Below are 20,231 nucleotides of genomic sequence, written 5' to 3'. Positions count from 1 at the left end.
ATGGTTAAGATTTGGGGATGGAGAACTGATCCTAGATGATTGGTTGAAGCAGAAGAGTAACTGGGGCAGTGACTAAACCAGCAGTCTGGAACGTCTTAGATCTGGTTTGAAGTCATCCTCAATCCCTCTTTCTCCCTGTTCTTCTATTTGTGCCGTAATATATTTTCCACTGCTACAGGGCTGACTAAAAATAGCCTGTCTGTTCCTTACCACAGGAAGCGGTTATAGTGGGAGAGAAAGAAAGTGTGTGCAAGCGAGCGTACATGTGTTTGTGTGCACGCATGCGCGTGTGTGTGTGTGTGTCTTGGATTGTATGCATTGAAACTGATCCAGTGGTAAAGTATTAGAAAACCACCAGGCAAGCAGAAAGATTTCTCAGATTGTACACTAGTCAATAGTCAAACCTTGTTACCCCAGAACACACACACACACACACACACACACACACACACACACACACACACACACACACACACACACACACACACACACACACACACACACACAGAGGTAATTACAGAGGTAATTCTGGGATGTAGAGATTGTTAGTGAGAGGGATTCCTCTCACTAGGTAGTCTTGGGAGATGTTGACCTAACCCAATACATCACCACTCTCTTTCCTAAGGGAAGTGTGTGCGCGAGTGCCTGCGTGCATGTGTGAAACAGGCCTACTGTTCTGTTTTTTTGAGGTGAGGTGAGGGTTAAGGGGGGGGGGGTTCTGAGTGGGGGGTAGGGGGGTTCTGAGCTGAGGTGAGGGTTAGGGGCTCTGTAGTGGGGGGGTAGTGGGGGGGTTCTGAGCTGAGGGCTGGGGGGGGGGGGGGGTTCTGAGGTGAGGGTTAGGGGGGAGTGGGGGGGGGTTCTGAGCTGAGGTGAGGTGAGGGTTAGGGGGGAGTGGGGGGGGGGTTCTGAGCTGAGGGTTAGGGAGGTAGGGGGGGTTCTTAGCTGAGGTGAGGGTTAGAGGGGAGTAGGGGGGTTTCTGAGCTGAGATGAGGGTTAGGAGGGAGTAGAGGGGGGTTCTGAGCTGAGGTGAGGGTTAGTGGGGAGTAAGGGGGGGTTCTGAGCTGAGGGTGTTTTAGGGGTTCTCAAGGGAGACGAGGCAGGACTAGGAAAGAAAGGGGTAGGGCGAGGAAAGAAAGGGGAAGGAAGGAAGGAAGATGATTTCCTCATTGTGTTTTTCCAGGCCTGGGAACATGCTTTAGGTTACTACTGGTGGACGTGGACGGGAGTTACTCATGTCTGAGTGTGTCATAGCTTGTGTGTGTTTGTTTCTCTTTGTGCACACAGTTATGTGTTTGTGTGTACACGTGTGTCACAATTCCTAACCCTTGCATCTCTCTCTCCCTCTCACCAGGAGGAAGAGCTAGAGCGTCTAGAGAGGGAGTTTGCCATCCAATCACAGATCACGGAGGCTGCGAGGCGGTTGGCCGGTGATCCGCACGTGAGCAGTAAGAAGCTGAGGAAACAGAGGAAGACGTCGTACCTGAACGCACTGAGGAAACTCCAGGAGATAGAGAACGCCATCAACGAACACCGTGTCCGCTCTGGGAAGAAACCCACGCAACGCGCTTCGCTTATCATAGAGGGTGAGACTACACACATGCTGAGAGAATCGCTTATACGAACCACAGCGCGTAACAAACAGGGTGAGACCAGGCACACATACACAACATCAAAAATTCACATACACCATACATACACACACACTCAAACACACTCACACAGACACACACACACGGCAAGAAGTGCTCATAAACATTCATTTAAACACACCTACCTAACCCCAACCAATGCCATAGTAAGAGTGTTTTCCTCTTTTCTCTACCACAGAGGCCAACATCGGCTCAGAGGACAGCTCTCTGTCTGACGCTCTGGTCCTAGACGACGGTATGTTTACCTCTCTCTCTCTCTCTCTGTCTCTCTCCCTCTCTCTCTCTCTCTGTCTCTCTCTCTCTCTCTCGCTGTCTCTCTCTCTCTCTCTCTCTGCTCTCTCTCGCTGTTTCTCTCTCTCTCTCTCTCTCTCTCTCTGTCGGACACTCTGGTCCTAGACGGCGGGATGTTTACCTCTCTCTCTCTGTGTGAACCTCACAGTGGAATAAATCTAAAGGTGTCATCATCAACCTTCTAATGGGGTCTAATCAGTGTTCAATCTAACCAATCCCTCCATTCCTCTTTCTCTGTCTCTCTTCAGATGACCCCCAGGTGACAGGGACCCCCACCTTCTCTCCGGCAGCATCTCCACAAAAGGGCCTCCCTCCCCGGCCTCCCTCCCACAGCCGGCCCCCTCCTCCCCAGTCCCTAGAAGGCCTTAGGCACCTGCACTACTCTCGCTCCGAATATGACAAGTCCCCCATCAAACCCAAGATGTGGAGTGAGTCCTCGCTGGACGAACCCTACGAGAGGGTAAAAAAACGCTCCTCACACTCCAGGTGAGAGGTCAACTATGTTGCCATGACGATATATCTATACTGGGGACATGGGGCATGTGATAGTTGGTTTAACGATAGTAGAATGATTAGAAAATAGCAATAGTAATGTTAAGGTTTTCTAAGGGCTCTCTCTCTGCCAGTCACAGGCGGTTCCCCAGCTCTGGTCCTTGTGGGGAGGCAGGAGGCAGTAACTCTCTGCAGAGTAGCCCCATCAGGAGCCTTCCTCACTGGAGCGCCCAGTCCAGCATGCCCTCTACCCCTGACCTGAGGACCAGGACCCCTCAATATGTACACTCCACCAGGTAACCGCCAGATAACTTTGGAATAACCATCAGACAACCGCCACACTACGGTCACCTCACTAGGTCAAAGCCTAGTGACTATACTGGAAAATCTCTCTCTCTATCTCCCTCCCTCCATCTCTCCCTCCTTTCACCAGGTCTGTGGACATCAGTCCCACCCGTCTGCACAGTCTGGTTCAGCACTTTAGGAACCGCAGCTCCAGCCTGGAATCTCAGGGCAAGCTGCTGGCCTCCGACCCCGACACACACACTCACACAGACACCCTGGGAGCCCTGGGCAGCCCAGACTTCTTCCTGGCCCCAGGGACACGCAGCTCCAACGGCTCGGACCCGCTGGATGACTGTTCGTCCTGTACCTCCCAGAGCAGCTCAGAACACTACTACCCTGGGGGAGCGCCAGGCTCCAACCCTAACTACTCCACCCTGGGAGAGGACTCCCCCTCCAAAGCCAGGCAGAGACAGAGGCAGAGGCACAGGTTAGTACAGCAGAGCTGGGTGGGATTTACTTTGGACTGGTTCAGCAATCCTTGGAGGATCTCTGTGACATGTTCTATGTTTAATGTGTATATCCTCTCTCTCTCCAGGTCTGCGGGTCACCTTGGTTCCTCTAACTCTGGCTCCATGCCCAACCTGGCAGCCAAGAACGGTTCAGGGTGCGGTGGTACGGGGGTGGCAGGGACTGGGTCAGGGCAGCACGGGGTGTACCTCCACAGCCAGAGCCAGCCCTCGTCCCAGTACCGGATTAAAGAGTACCCCCTGTACGTAGAGGGAAGCCCCAACCCGGTGGTGGTGCGCAGCCTGGAGAGTGACCAGGAGGGCCACTACAGCGTCAAGGCCCAGTTCAAAACCTCCAGCTCCTACACAGCCGGGGGTCTCTACAAGGAGACCTGGGGGGGTGAGGAGGGGGGAGAGGGGAGTGGCAGACTCACCCCGTCCCGCTCCCAGATTGTACGGACTCCCTCACTGGGGCGAGAGGGGGGAGGAGGGGGGAGGGCGGTGGTGTCGGACGAGCTGAGGTGTTGGTACCAGCGCTCATCGGGCAGTCTAAAGGAGAGGAGTCACTGTGGCTCCAATGCGTCAGACAGCGGCTCGTTGCAAGGCACTCTGGGACACGGACGAGGCAACAGGGTGGGGACGCTCGCCAAGGGATCGCCAGGTGGGTGACAACACACCACACACTCATCACCCTCAGCGGGGTCGCAACAACACAGCTTCCACTTGTGACACGACTTCCGCTTTTGGACATTAACAATGTGATATGGCCTCATAACTCCTCCACAGCCTTGTCTGGATTGGTTGAATAGTGCAGCAGAGGCCCTCTCCCGACAGTTTTTATTTTATTTTACACCAGCTACATGAGGTTACACAGACATAGTTTATGTTCAAAGCTAAGTTTGGAGTTTAGACTGGGTTTGCTAAGGCAGTGTTAAGGATAGATGTTACATTTCCTATTATTTACATTGTGATTATGAGACTGACGCGCTGCCTACTGCGCCAACAAGGCCTGTGTGTGAAGGAGAGGGGCCTCTGTTAAGGAGAGTGTGCGTAAAGTGATCCCCGAACTAAAGGAGCCTGTTTGTCACAGTGGTCACACCCACACTTTAAGCCCCCTATCTGAGGCATAGCTGGGATTCCGCAGCCCCTGACCACCGACCTTTGTCTTTGTGCGTGTGTGTGTGTGTGTGTGTGTGTGTATGACTGTGTGTAACTGTGTATAACTGTGTGTCTCTCTGTATAGCAGCGTCCCCTCACAGCCAGAGGAGTGTGACTCCCTCCAGTGAACAGGCTGCCACCCCCATACCCCCCTGCAGCCCACAACACATCCTCAACTGGCAGAGCGGGTACGACACTCATACACACAACTTCTACACACACAAACTACATACACATACACACACCAATACATCATTGGCAGAGTGAGTTATAACGTGTTTGGGGATGAAGACCAGGCACTCAGGATCCTGCTCCTTTTGGGCCTTTAACCCTGGGTTAAAGGGTAAAGGTTAGAAGGTCTGGCTCCTGTATTACCATTCACAGGACATAATCTGCATCCTATCAAAGCATCTTCAGCTCTGCTTCTCTTTATAACCTCTTTATAACCTCCAACCTACACATACCATTTGCCCTTCTGCAGCACGGTACTCAGTCTAGCTACTGATCACAGGGCTGTCTTGTCTTCCTAAAGGGCTTGGACTTGACGTTGTTCTAACTCTCACCCTCACACTAAATACGCCAGAATGATTTGTTAACTTCTCTCTTTCTCTTTCGCTATTCTCTCTTTTTCCTTCTCATTCCGTCCCTGTTCATCTCTCTCCCTCTCTGTCTGTACTAACCTCTCTGCTGTCTGTCTGTCTGTGTGTTTCCTGGTTTAGCGGTACAGCAGACAGCTCTCCTACTGAAGACGTGTGTCAGTCTCCCCCTCAGCCCAGCTCTGAAGCATAGAGGTACTGTCTGTCTGCCAGGACTCTGCCAGAACACAGACCTGGAAACACAACAGATAGACCAGAGAACAACAGAACAACAATGTAGAACCATAGACCATAGAACCAAACCTGTCTGAACACGTAGAAACACACCCCATAGATGAGTCCTGACACAAAGACATAGAAACCTGAACTAGATTAGGGACGTAGAAATAGATCCGCTTGACTAGATACAGTGCCTTGCAGAAGTATTCACTCCCCGTGGCATTTTTCCTATTTTGTTGCATTACAACCTATAATTTAAATTTATTTTTATTTGGATTTCATGTAATGGACATACACAAAATAGTCCAAGTTGTTGAAGTGAAATGAAGAAAATAACTTGTTTCAAAAAATAAAATGAAAATAAAAACGGAAGAGTGGTGCATGCATATGTAAATAAGATCAACCAATTACCTTTAGAATCACATCATTATTTAAACAAAGTCCAACTGTGAGCAATCTAAGTGTCACATGATCTGTCACATGATCTCAGTATATATACACCTGTTCTAAAAGGCTCCAGAGTCTGCAACACCACTAAGCAAGGAGCACCATGAAGACCAAGGAGCTCTCCAAACAGGTCAGGGACAAAGTTGTGGAGAAGTACAGATCAGGGTTGGGTTATAAAAAAATATCCAAAACTTTGAACATCCCACAGAGCACCATTAAATCCATTATTAAAAAATGGAAAGAATATGGCACCACAACAAACTTGCCGCCCACCAAAACTCACAGACCAGGCAAGGAGGGAATTAATCAGAGAGGCAACAAAGAGACCAAAGATAACCCTGAAGGAGCTGCAAAGCTCCACAGTGGAGATTGGAGTATCTGTCCATAGGACCACTTTAAGCTGTACACTCCACAGAGCTGGGCTTTACGGAAGAGTGGCCAACAAAAATAAGCAAAAATGTTTGGTGTTCGCCAAAAGGCATGTGGGAGACTTCCTCTCTGGTCAGATGAGACTAAAATGTAGCTTTTTGGCCATCAAGGAAAACTATGTCTGGCGCAAACCCAACACCTCTCAACACCCCCGAGAACACCATCCCCACAGTGAAGCATGGTGGTGGCAGCATCATGCTGTGGGGATGTTTTTAATCGACAGGGACTAGGAAACTGGTCAGAATTGAAGGAATGACAGAGGGCGCTAAATACAGGGAAATTCTTGAGGGGAACCTGTTTCAGTCTTCCAGAGATTTGAGACTGGGATGGAGGTTCACCTTCCAGCAGGACAATGACCTGAAGCATACTACAAAAGTAACACTCGAGGGGTTTAAGGGAAAACATTTAATGTCTTGGAATGGCCTAGTCAAAGCCCAGACCTCAATCCAATTGAGAATCTGTGGTATGACTTAAAGATTGCTGTACACCAGCGGAACCCATCAAACTTGAAGGAGCTGGAGCAGTTTTGTCATCAAGATTGGGCAAAAATCCCAGTGGCTAGATGTGCCAAGATTATAGAGACATACCCCAAGAGACTTGCAGCTGTAATTGCTGCAGAAGTTGGCTCTACAAAGTATTGATTTGGGGGGGATAAATAGTTATGCACGCTCAAGTTTTCTATTTTTTTTGTCTTCTTGTTTGTTCACAATAAAAAATATTTAGCATCTTCTAAGTGGTAGGCATGTTGTGTAAATGAAATGATACAAACCCCCCAAAAAATATATTTTAATTCCAGGTTGTAAGGCAACAAAATAGGAAAAATGCCAATGGGGGTGAATAATTCCGCATGCCACTATACGTATAAACAGAATCTGAACTAGATCAGGGGTATAGAAATAGAATCCCTAGTCTAGATTCTAAGTATTGTACCAACTGCTGAGTGGAATAGGGTCTTCCCATTATTAATCCATTCTAATAGCAGGTTTGGGAACGGTGTGTTCTATCTGCTTTGTTTCTATGGCTGTAACTGGACTGCATGTCTGCTGTGTCTGGCTGTTCCTGTTTCTGCCTGTAGCTGCTCTCTACAGTAAACCCTAACCTTCACTACTGTACACTAATAGAAAAAAAGTCTGCCAACATAGGAAATGTATTATTTGGTTCCAGGTATAACTCTTTTGGGTTCTATATAGAACCCTCTGTGGAAAAAGTAATACCTGGAACCAAAAAGGGTTCCTCAAAGGGTTCTCCTATGGGGACAGCTGAAGAACCCTTTAGGTTCTAGATAACACCTTTTTTCTAACAGTGTACTGTAGGGCTGACTCCACTTAGTCGACTGGTCGATTATTTGGTCGATAGGCTGTTGGTCGACTGAGATTTCTTTAGTCGAGCAGTAGCAAACACATTTTTTTACTTTTTTAAAATATGGTCTACAAGACCATATCTGATTCACGTCTGTCTGAGTGGACTGATCCATTGTGGAGGCCGTGGGAATGGCACAGTCCATTACAGTCCATTACTAAGACGTGCTTCTGAAATTGTATATGGTGATATTATGTAAGAACAATGGTGAAACACAAATAAAAATTATATTATTTTATAACAAATGTGCTTTCTCCCACATTAAATAGTGGTCGCTGTCCGCGGTTCTGAAACACATCAGTGCACTGTTGAATTGCCGCCTTTTCCTAGACCATGTTGCTATGTGCATAATAGCAAAGTTAACCAGCATATTGAGAACAATGCAGCGAAGGCAGCAGCGGAGTTAAGAGAGGAGAAAACAGCCCTTGTCTAAATTGCCTAAGAAAATGAGGAGAGAGGAAACCCCAACTTAATTAGGTCTATAATCAACAGCCTATTAAATGTGCCTGGCTTTATAAAACATCCATATACAGTGTATTCAGAAAGTATTCAGTCCCCTTGACTTTTCCCACATTTTGTTATGTTACATCCTTGTTCTAAAATGCATTAAATTGATTTTTTTCAATCTACACATAATAACCAGTCACTCGCTATCTTGTTTTTTTTAGCACAGCGCAGCAAGTCTGAGCCAGGCAGCACAATCAAATCAATTGCGGTCGGACTCCCTCTAGTCATTTGTGTTTCTTAATTATTTAATCAAACAGTTTGCTTAAAGCATCAGATAAGCTACGTGCATATAGTTGATTTGATTAAAACTATAGGATGTGTCTATATATGGAAAAATACACGTTTTAATATTTCTACCAATCAAATTGGTCGAAAGAACAGACAACTCTTTTCTTTTTTAACCAATATATTTTTTAGTCAGGGACAGCCCTAGTGTACTGTATTAGCATCTTTGATTGAACTTGAACTTATTCAACTCAATGGCATTTCTCACTGTTGACTTGTCTGTGACGTGTGCTCTCATTCAGTCCATCTCAAGGATAGCAAAGCAGCAGCCACAGGGTGTATCCACCATAATACCAGTTAATTCATTATAAAACTAGTCACCTAGTGTAGTTTTAGACTAGTACACTAACAGGACGTGTGAGCTGCCATAGAGACAGAGATATAGGAGGATTGAGAGATCAGTTTGAAATGAGGCCGGAAAAGAGGTAAAGGCATCATGGATTGTGCACGTTGTTTTCACAAAAGCTTTAGGTCTAGGCAAATGAAGTAACCATCAGAGCATAAAACCATCTCTCTCTCTCTCTCTCTCTCTCTCTCTCTCTCTCTCTCTCTCTCTCTCTCTCTCTCTCTCTCTCTCTCTCTCTCTCTCTCTCTCTCTCTCTCTCTCTCTCTCTCTCTCTCTCTCTCTCTCTCTCTCTCTCTCTCTCTCTCTCTCTCTCTCTCTCTCTCTCTCTCTCTCTCTCTCTCTCTCTCTCTCTCTCTCTCTCTCTCTAGGTCATTCAATGATAGCTGTTTCCTCAGCAGTCCTCTGTGTTCAGAGCTGGCAGATGTCCAGTGGTACAGACACGACAAGGCCAAACCTGGAACTCTGGTCTGACCTACTGACCCTCAACACTGATCCTTACTGACACAACCTCCAACATCTCAACTGATCCTTACTGCCCCCACCAACCTCTCCTCCAGTGCTGACTAGATTGGCCTTATCATGGGCAGGAAACCTTCATCCATCTTTCCCTTTATCAGTTTCTGTGCATATCGGGCTTGGCTGAACTAGGGGTTCTAGGACCAACACGACTATTGCTGTGGAACAGCCATCCATAGCCTCCGATCCTGAACTCTGAGCGTGAACTCTGACCTTTAATCCCTGACCCTGAGTCTGCTCCAGTCTGAGCCCAAGGATAACCAGGAATGGGCAAGGGGGGAGGAGGGGTAAACCCAGACTACACTCAGCCCACCAGGCCCTGTCTCATATCTACCCCTGACCCAAGTGTGCTGCCAGTGTGCTCCCATGTGTTTTGGCTCATGTTCTGGACCTATGTGTGTGTACGCTTGATCTGCTAGGTTCATTCATTTCATGTTTTATGTTTTAGTTTATTTCTCTATTGTTTTCTACAACAACAACAACAACAACATGCGGGAGAGACTCGATTCACCCCTCTTTATGAAAACCTTCAGAATATGTTTCACTCTTCAGAAAAACTGCAGAGTGGATTATTGGAGAATTCTAGATTATCTGAAAGACTAGGCAAACATACAAACATTCCCAAAAATCCTAATCCCAATCCCAACTCCTATCCCACAACCAAAGATCCATCTGGCTGACCAATGGCACCAGTCTCATGGGCACACTGGGAACACTGGTTTATCATACTGGGAGTTACACCCCACAATACTAGGAGTCCTCAAAGGAACTGAAAGACTGATCAATTCTACTGGGATCCTGCTCATCATGTCTACTGGGATGTCAGTAATCTGAACTGGTAGTGTACAACAGCCAGCCACACTGATCAACTAGTTTCTTGTACTGGGATGATCCACACTTCTACTGAGCAGTGAGCTCCTGGACTGGGATGTTTTGCCACTACTGTATACTGGGGGACTGTGGTCAGCTGTACTGGGAGACTATGGACAGACTGGGGGCCCTGCACAGCCAGACCAGAGATAGACGGGGACAGACTGTGCCACAGGCTACAGACACTTATTCAAGGTTTGGGCCCTGAAATGCCAAGCCACAATATGCAAGGAATCTCATTGAAAGCCAATGTCTTGAGTTTGTGATGGTTGAAACTGTAGCTATATGTGTAGCAGTTTTCAGGTTAAGACCACATATAGTTTTGGGTGTTTATTTCCAATCATATCTGCAGGCTTTCAGTGGTCTATTTCATCTGGATCAACCCCTTCGTTTCACTTCCTGGTAAGAAGTGAAAGCTGATTGGATGCTTAGGACTGTGTGTGTCTCCCACTCCTCTCTCTCTCTGGTGATGGGCGTATGCTGTGGAGCTGATCGATCACACAGCTGCAGCGAAGGGCACTCCCCTCCTTCATAGTCGAGCTGCGCATATGATAAAATTGGTGAGATGTTAAACACTTCTCGAGGCGTTGTGATATCTGACTCTCTGCGCAGTCCTCTAGTCCTCTGTTAAAAATGGGAGGCAACCCATATTTAAGGACCAGTCTGTCTCTGTGACATCGATCTGTCTGTCCAACTCCACGATTGGTCATTATCTCAGACACTAGGGTAGTATATTTGAGGGTAAACATTTAGATCAGGCATGAGGCCTGTAAACTCCAGTGGGTACTCTTTTGTACAGGTCACTATCTCAGGCTATATTCTCTCTGCCTAAAGTCTCTCCTATCACCAGTCAGAACACACATCTTGTTTGTGGACACACACTTTTCTCATCAGTGCCATCTATGGTGGTGCTTAAAGTCTGTACTGTAACCCAGCACTGAAAACAGCCACTCACTAAAATTACAAACCATATAACTACAAATCCCACAGGGCCCGGTTCCTAGTCTAGCAGAGGAAGTGGCTGTGTTCGAGAGCGTCAAAACAAATAATAATACGTTATTTATGATGCAAGGTGATTTGTAGCTAAGTCAGTCAGCAGTCACCTGCACTGTCGGCTGCAATGTCGAACAAACCCAGTGTCTGCTATATAGAGAACCTGCTTCCCAGAGCCAAAAGAACATCAGGGAGAGGTATATACACCAATCAGAGCTGGATCTGCTATGTGGGGTGTTGACTATTGTAACTGTGTCAAGTATTCAATCTAAGTGTTGTTACCAGAGCACAACATACACAGTTGCACACTATGTTTGAAGACTATAGGCCTACTATATAGAGAACCAGTTTTCATCTAGTTCTCCTCCTGGCGTTTTGATACATATAAGGGGATTAAAAACATCTGCATAACAACACATTTACGATGTAAAATGTAAATCCAGACTTTATATAAGAGTAACACACACGTCTAGAATATAAATAATGTCACCCCGGCACCAGAAGGGTGTTATATCATTGTGCTTTTATTGTGCCCCGTTCAAGAGAACTGGGAACTCAGAAATCTCCGACGTCGGACTTCAGTGCGTTCAAGACAACTGGGAACTCGGAAATCTCCAACGTTGGATTTCAGTGCGTTCAAGACAACTAGGACCTCAGAAAAAAAACAAGCTCCAACTGGGAAAAATTGTTTTGAACGGTCCTCCGGAATTCCAAGTCGGAAACTCTGGGATCATCCTAAAGCTCCGACTTCTCCAACCTGAAGATCACTGTCATGATTTGATCTCGTTTTATTATGAGTTCCCAGTTGTCTTGAAAGCACCATTACTGTGTAGGTAATGTCATCAATGAACATCAATGAACTGACCTTGGTTTAGTAATGGAGGCCATCACCGTATCCCGCTGTAACACAGCTGTGAGAGAACGTGTAGTTTCCATATAACTCTCGCTTACATAGACCAACTCTTGTCACAAACAAATTCTTAAGCAGGTATTTTAAAGCACACCTTCTGGTTTTCTGCTGGGGAAAAGAAGCCTCTGCCCAACGTTGTTGTAATGCTGTATGTGTGGACAGTGTACAAAACCCCAAACAAAGCAAAGAATTGCAGTCCTCTCACAGCTGCCTGTGCTTTGTAAAGGCTTATATTCTCCCTTGAGTCTTAAAAAAACAAACATCTGAAAACATTGTTTATATGTTGCACAAAAATCTGACCCCGTCAAATTAGTTGAACTTGCACCAAGCGGCATGGTGGACTGAATTGCCTTCAGTTTGAACGAGTTTCACGGCCCCCAACCCTGCCACACTGCAAAGTCCTGGTAAAAGTGCTGTGTTTCTTATGAACTTTGAACTCCTGTTGTTTACCTCTTTAGAACCACATCAGCTAGGCTAAGGCTCATTAGCCTGACCATTTCCCATGGATGAGACACCTCTGCTAGCTCACACCATTCCATGCATGCTCAAAAAAACAAAAATACTCCCCTTCTCCACTCACCTTTTCCACCTAGACAGAGAAGCATTCTATATCCATGACAACACCCCCAAACCCCCAGTTTGACTTTTGACTCCTGGCCCCTCTGACCCTTGAACCCAATGTGGTGATGATGTGTGCTGTACCCTCTTCTAGGTCTCCTATGCCCATACTGTCTGTACTCCATAGAAACATAAACATTTTTATAGTTAAAGATGAACTCTTTTATCAACCTCTTTCCTGTACGTACTCTACAGTGGGGCACTGTAAGCCTGAGTGGGGTTTTTAACATTCACTGTAAGCCTGAGTGGGGTTTTTAACATTCACTGTAAGCCTGAGTGGGGTTTTTAACATTCATTGTAAGCCTGAGTGGGGGTTTTAACATTCACTGTAAGCCTAAGTGGGGGTTTTAACATTCACTGTAAGCCTAAGTGGGGTTTTTAACATTCACTGTAAGCCTAAGTGGGGTTTTTAACATTCACTGTAAGCCTAAGTGGGGGTTTTAACATAACCATGCTCCTTTTTATATGAACCAGTATTAGTTGTTTCTTTGGTTTTTGTTTCTAAGTTCTGACATAGTAAAAATCCTTTCAGGTGCTATATGATGACCAGTTACCGCTTTGTCACGTAGAATATAGACTCTCCTCATTGTTGTCAATAGTTTTAATACGTTGTGCAGAGCAAAGACCATCCCTTTAGGCAGTAGGACACCCATCCACCAGACCATAGAGCATGTAACCTGATTTTATTGGTTCTCTTCAACTGTAACCTGACGAAAAAAAGGTGTTGTAGAAAAAAACTATGTGGAATTGACACAAAAAAATACAGAATTCCACAGTTAATTTATTCTTTTTTCTATTAAGACTTTGTATAGGAACTTTCCATTTTTCTAAATGGTGTTGTTGGCACCTGATGATGGATTGTCCAGATGAGAAGAATTGGTGGTTTTTCAGATTATGAAAATAAATTATTGCTGAATGTTCTCAAGATGGTTTCCTGGTGTCTTCTTCTCTGTGTAATCTGTTGTATGTTCCTTAAGGTTTAGCATGTCCCTCTCACACCTCATTAGCTCAAAGTGGCTTCCTCTCCACCTCTCCTTTCCTCTGTTCTGGTAACTTTGGACTGATGCAGTAAATACCTGGCTGGCTTCATTGTCTTACGTCAGATAGCGGAACGATTCTGCCTGCACTGACTGATAGGTCGTTTGAGGGACGAGCATATCATAGGAGTCTGTCTGAAGACAAAAGGCTGGCCCGGCATGCACCATATTGCTTGAACATTTATCAGAGCAAATTAACGAGAGGAAGCCACATTCAGATGGGAAAATAATTAGGAGGACACCACTGAAAAGAACACACTCCTGTACAACCCTCCACCCTGTGGTCTCCATGCTGACAGACCCAGTCTTCAGATAGACCCACTCTGGGACCACATCTCTTTGAAACTGGGGATTGAAAATCCCTTCACATCAGAGAGGCAAACTCAGGCAAGTCCAACTGTTAGCCCCCCATTCTCTTTCCCGTGCCTTCTTTCTCTTACCCTTTGATGTTTTTTTATCCCATACTCTTCCTTTTCCATCTCCATTCTCCCCCCCCCACTTCCTCTCCCACTATACTCCCTCTCTCCTCTAAAAAATCCACATTTTCTCTGCTGGTGTTCCCATAGCAGTGCTCTCAGAAACTGTTTCCTGTCTCACTTTATTTAGGAACCCTTTAGGAATGGTGTGTGCATGTTTGAAATAGTGTGTGTGTGCGCATGTGCATGTGTGTGTGTGTGTGACTTTGCTTTGCTTAGTGGACATCAGGCAGTACTGAAATGGAACAGAACCGATTAAATTAATCATGTAACAATGAACTCAGGATTTGGGGCACCACGAGAGTGGTTGTTGTTGAGATTTCAGAGTTCTAACCACTTTGGACGTGAGCTGCAGCTCAACGCCTCTCTGGTCTCACATGTTAATTCTTAACCCCTCATTTTATACAGTTCTTCAAAAGGGGCGGTTCGTGAGGCTGACACACACTCTGACCTCACTCAAGGTGACTACTCACTTGTGCAAAGTTATAGAAACAATTTCCTCTTATAGTTTCTAAGATCACATCCCTCTCTTAATAAAAACACTATCATAATTTTTCATATTTTATCCACAACGTAGAGGATGGACACTTCACAGATATAGAGTGTATACTTTTCAAGTTACAGTATAAAATATTTAATGACATCACAAAATAACAACCAAATGACATTATTATTGTTTAGATCGCCTCTGACCATTCCTCACATTCTATGTCAGAAGTATTGTTCCAGTATTTGCTTTACAACGTGTAAGAGTTTCGATGGGAAAATGTCTGTGTAGACAAAGGCACGTTCCTGTGTGAACATTGGAGAGGGATGTTCTCTCCTTGAGAGTGTGTGCTGTCACCCTCTGCGGGTTAGAGGCTGAAGTTATTTATTGCCAAGCTGATCTGACCTATTCGGATCCTCACAGGACAGTCATGACAGGGTGATCAGGACAGTCTAGGATAATGTTAGCTCTCCTCACCACTTGCTTACTGAATGTCATTGAGAGCTGTGCTCTCTAACTTATTTTTGTTGTAAACAATAAGATTGCCAAACCAGGCCAACATCGAGAACATCAACACAGATTCAATAAAACTCCTGTAAAACAGTGTCATCATTGTTTTTGCTGACATTAAAAGCAGCTACTGTCCCTTTTTACAGATGGCATCAGTTCTCCTCAAACATCAACTTGTCCAGCACTGTTCCCAGGTACTTGTAGGTATTGACCAGGCCAATGTAATTTCCCATGACCACAGTGGGTGTGGGCTTCAGTGGCTGCCTCCTAAAGTCAATGGCCATGTCTTTAGTTTTGGAGACATTCAGTGGAGGAAGCAGTTCTCACACCATGACACAAAGTAATCTACCACAGGCCCATGTTCAGACTCTCCATCCTGACGACGACAGAGTCATCTACCACAGGCCCATGCTCAGACTCTCCATCCTGTAGGAGACTGACGACGACAGAGTCATCTACCACAGGCCCATGCTCAGACTCTCCATCCTGTAGTAGAATGACGATGACAGAGTCATCTACCACAGGCCCATGCTCAGACTCTCCATCCTGTAGGAGACTGACGACGACAGAGTCACCTACCACAGGCCCATGCTCAGACTCTCCATCCTGTAGTAGAATGACGACGACAGAGTCACCTACCACAGGCCCATGCTCAGACTCTCCATCCTGTAGTAGAATGACGATGACAGAGTCATCTACCACAGGCCCATGCTCAGACTCTCCATCCTGTAGTAGAATGACGATGACAGAGTCATCTACCACAGGCCCATGCTCAGACTCTCCATCCTGTAGTAGAATGACGATGACAGAGTCATCTACCACAGGCCCATGCTCAGACTCTCCATCCTGTAGTAGAATGACGATGACAGAGTCATCTACCACAGGCCCATGCTCAGACTCTCCATCCTGTAGTAGAATGACGATGACAGAGTCATCTACCACAGGCCCATGCTCAGACTCTCCATCCTGTAGTAGAATGACGATGACAGAGTCATCTACCACAGGCCCATGCTCAGACTCTCCATCCTGTAGTAGAATGACGATGACAGAGTCATCTACCACAGGCCCATGCTCAGACTCTCCATCCTGTAGTAGAATGACGATGACAGTCATCTACCACAGGCCCATGCTCAGACTCTCCATCCTGTAGTAGAATGACGATGACAGAGTCATCTACCACAGGCCCATGCTCAGACTCTCCATCCTGTAGTAGAATGACGATGACAGAGTCATCTACCACAGGCCCATGCTCAGACTCTCCATCCTGTAGTAGAATGACGATGACAGAGTCATCAGCAAACTTGATAATGTGCCTGTTTTCATATTTGCTATGACAGTCATTAGTGTATAGTATGTACAGGAAAGGAGAGAGCACACAACCTTGTGGGGATCCGGTGGAGGAGCAGAGCTGCTTTGACCTGACGCCACTTGTTGGGACCGGTCGGTAAGGAAGTCCACTATCCAGCCCACAATGCTCACGTCCAGTTTGAAGTGGGAGATCAGCTTCTCTGCTAGTATATGAGATTGGATTGTATTGAAGGTCGACGATAAGTCGATGAACGCATGGGTTTTTGGGCCCTCCAGGTGTTTGTAGAGGAAGTTGAGTAGGGTTAGAGTGGCGTCCTCGACCCCCCCAGTAAGCAAACTGCAGGGGGTCCAGGGAATTCTCAACCTTACGTAGAACATCTTTCTTGATTAGCTTCTCGAATGATTTCATCACCAAGGATGTCAGTGCCACTGGCCTAAAGTCATTTAGCACCTTGCGGTATTTGCTTTTTGCCACAGGAACAACAGTAGCATGCTTCCAGAGTTTAGGTACCTTCTGCAGCTCGAGTGACAGAATGAAAATGTGATGAAAAATGACACTAAGTTGTTGACTTAAGTACCTGTCCACCAACGTTGTCTGGTCCTGGGCTCTTTTTAACTTTTGTCGGTCTGAATAGGCTGATGACACTGGATGCTAAATTCCATTCTGGGAGTAACAATTGTCCCCATACGCACCTCAGTAATTTCTCCACTAAAGTTCTGATTGTCAAATCTGAGATTAAAACCATTTAGCTCATGTTTTGTTTGAGCTAAAATCATCAACCTGTATGATCTTGTTTCCCTTGTAGCCCAACCATAGTTCTCATTCCATTACAGGCAGCCCTACTACTGCTACTGAGTTCACCTTAAATTTTCTCCTCATATTTCAGTTTAGCTTTCTTGATTTCTGTTCTCACCTTAATTCCAGGTTCCCTTTTTGCAGTCATATTGCCCTCATATAAAGCAGTATTATTTTTACACAATAAGCTCTTCAATGACTTGGTAACCCAAAGCTTGTTTTTGGTATAGATAGTAACAAAAATTGCTAGGGATCACTGTATTTTCACAGAAGGAAATATAACTGCAAACCACATCAGCGAGTTCATCTATATTGACACTAGAGTCTTGACACACAGCCCAATCTGCGCAGTCAAAACAGCCTTATAATGCCAGATTGCTTTCATTGGTCCAAACCTTCACTTCCCGCTTTGGCGCTTTCTCCCTCTTCAGCACAGTCCTGTCAAGAGGCAGAAGATGCACTGTGTTGTGGTCAGATGAGCCGAGCAGGGCTCTCGCTATGGACTTCTGGCACCTCTGATGGAGCCATAACATAGGTCCGGGGTCTTGTTGAGGCGTGTTGGGAAGGTGAAATATTTATAGATGATTTCAGAGTTTTCTTCATGTTACAGTGATTAAAATCACCTAAAATAATATTGGGGCATAGGGAGACACCGATTGCAGTTTCTGTGTGACAGTATACATAAGATCAGCAGCGTTCTTCGCATTGGCCTTCGGGTGAATGTAAATGACCGTGATAAATATTTGGGGAAACTCTCTTGGGAGATAGAAAGGTCTTACTGACCTGACACTGACAGAAGTTCAATATCAGGTAGACTCGAGCTGTGTTCGAATATCCATACTAACATACTGTATACTACATACTTAATGAGTATATACTACATACTATTAGTTCATTTTAGTATACTGTATACTTGTATTCTTTCAGTTAATGCTGTTGCTATGCAACCTAATGCTAGCTTGTTAGCATAGCAAATTATTAGCTAAACATTTTACGATTTTGGGTGTGTTCGTAAATTCATTCTGGAGTGCCAGAGTGAGCAAATCCAGATCGTTGTCAGATTGTCCATTCGTAAATTCAAAGCGCTTCGCTCTCGGAGCATACACTGGACGCTCTAGGCCGAGGAGTAGTGTTGATCTGAGCATTCTGACCTCGCAACGGCAAGTCACGCACCCAAGCTAACTGGTTCAGAGCGTTGGGCCAGTAACCAAAAGGTTGCTGGCTCGAATCCCCGAACTGACAAGGTAAAAATCTGTCATTCTGCCCCTGAGCAAGGCAGTTAACTCACTGTTCCCCATACACTTAGGTTGGAGTCATTAAAACTCGTTTTTCAACCACTCCACAAATTTCTTGTTAACAAATTATAGTTTTGACATCTACCTTGGGCATGACACAAGTAATTTTCCCAACAATTGTTTACAGACATACACTAAGTTGACTGTGCCTTTAAACAGCTTGGAAAATTCCAGAAAATTATGTCATGGCTTTAGAAGCTTCTGATAAGGTAATTGACATAATTTGAGTCAATTGGAGGTGTACCTGTCGATGTATTTCAAGGTCTACCTTCAAACTCAGTGCCTCGTTTCTTGACATCATGGGAAAATCCCCCAAAAAATCAGCCAAGACCTCAGAAAAACAATTGTAGACCTCCATAAGTCTGGATCTTCCTTGGGAGCAATTTCCAAATGCCTGAAGGTACCACGTTCATCTGTACAAACAACAGTACGCAAGTATAAACACCATTCTGTCTCCACTGTCTTCTGTCTCCGCGTTCTGTCTCCTAGAGATGAATGTACTGTGGTGCGAAAAGTGCAAATCAATCCCAGAACAACAGCAAAGGACCTTGTGAAGATGCTGGAGGAAACAGGTACAAAAGTATCAATATCCACAGTAAAACGAGTCCTATATCGACCTAACCTGAAAGGCCGCTCAGCAAGGAAGAAGCCACTGCTCCAAAACCGCCATAAAAAAGCCAGACTACGGTTTGCAACTGCACATAGGGACAAAGATCATACTTTTTGGAGAAATGTCCTCTGGTCTGAGGAAACAAAAATAGAACTGTTTGGCCATAATGACCATCGTTATGTTTGGAGGAAAAAGGGGGAGACTTGCAAGCCGAAGAACACCATCTCAACCGTGAAGCATGGGGGTGGCAGCATCATGTTGTGGGGGGGCTTTGCTACAGGAGGGCCTGGTGCACTTCACAAAATTATGGCATCATGAGGCAGGAAAATTATGTGGATATATTGAATTAACATCTCAAGACATCAGTAAGGAAGTTAAAGCTTGGACGCAAATGGTCTTCCAAATGGACAATGACCCCAAGCATACTTCCAAAGCTGTGGCAAAATGGCTTAAGGACAACAAAGCCAAGTGGCCATCACAAAGCCCTGACCTTAATCCTATAGAACATTTGTGGGCAGAACTGAAAATACGTGTGTGAGCAAGGAGGCCTACAAACCTGACTCACTTACACCAGCTCTGTCAGGAGGAATGGGCCAAAATTCACCCAACTTATTGTGGAAGGCTAGCCAAAACGTTTGACCCAAGTTAAACAATTTAAAGGTAATGCTACCAAATACTAATTGAGTGTATGTAAACTTCTGACCCACTGGGAATGTGATGAAAGAAATAAAAGCTGAAATAAATAATTCTCTCTACTATTATGCTATTATTTCACATTCTTAAAATAAAGTGGTGATCCTAACTGACCTAAGACAGGTAGTTTTTACTTGGATTAAATGTCAGGAATTGTGAAAATCTGAGTTTAAATGTATTTGGCTAAAGTGTATGTAAACGTCCAACTTCAACTGTACTTAAGTATCAAATGTAAAAGTAAAATCATTTCAAATTCCGTATATAAGCAAACCATTTTCTTGCTTTTTTAATTCACAGATACTGTAGCCAGGACCACACTCCAACACTCAGACATAATTTACAAAAGAACCATGTTTAGTGAGTCCGCCAGATCAGAGGCAGTAGGGATGATAAGTGTGTGAATTGGACCATTTTCCTGTCCTGCTAAGCGTTCAAAATGTAACAAGTACTTTTGGGTGTCAGGGAACATGTTTGGAGTAAAAAGTACATTATTGTCTTTAGGAATGTAGTGAAGTAAAATTAAAAGTTGTAAAAAATATAAAT

At 45.2% G+C, this 20,231-nt stretch overlaps 1 protein-coding gene across 16 annotated transcripts in view; it reads left to right on the top strand.

The window, feature by feature from the left end:
- LOC139372485 (FERM domain-containing protein 4A-like) overlaps window positions 1-13,401 on the top strand; it is a 150,703-nt gene extending 137,302 nt beyond the window's left edge. For 6 of the 16 annotated variants that reach the window (XM_071112278.1, XM_071112314.1, XM_071112224.1 and 3 more), the window contains exons 17-24: window positions 1,352-1,643; window positions 1,828-1,884; window positions 2,189-2,426; window positions 2,567-2,728; window positions 2,866-3,204; window positions 3,313-3,884; window positions 4,467-4,569; window positions 8,938-13,401. In XM_071112278.1, coding sequence (XP_070968379.1) covers window positions 1,352-1,643; window positions 1,828-1,884; window positions 2,189-2,426; window positions 2,567-2,728; window positions 2,866-3,204; window positions 3,313-3,884; window positions 4,467-4,569; window positions 8,938-9,040 — 1,866 coding nt within the window. In that variant the 3' untranslated portion in view covers window positions 9,041-13,401. Of the gene's footprint in view, window positions 1-1,351; window positions 1,644-1,827; window positions 1,885-2,188; window positions 2,427-2,566; window positions 2,729-2,865; window positions 3,205-3,312; window positions 3,885-4,466; window positions 4,570-5,100; window positions 5,173-8,937 lie in introns of all 16 variants that reach the window. The other 10 variants (XM_071112263.1, XM_071112255.1, XM_071112247.1 and 7 more) reach the window with 7 other exon arrangements.
- Window positions 13,402-20,231: the final 6,830 nt, after the last annotated feature.

This window comes from Oncorhynchus clarkii, chromosome 2 (genome assembly GCF_045791955.1).
Source record: "Oncorhynchus clarkii lewisi isolate Uvic-CL-2024 chromosome 2, UVic_Ocla_1.0, whole genome shotgun sequence".
NCBI lineage: Eukaryota > Metazoa > Chordata > Actinopteri > Salmoniformes > Salmonidae > Oncorhynchus > Oncorhynchus clarkii.
This window is presented reverse-complemented; position numbering and strand designations above follow the sequence as displayed.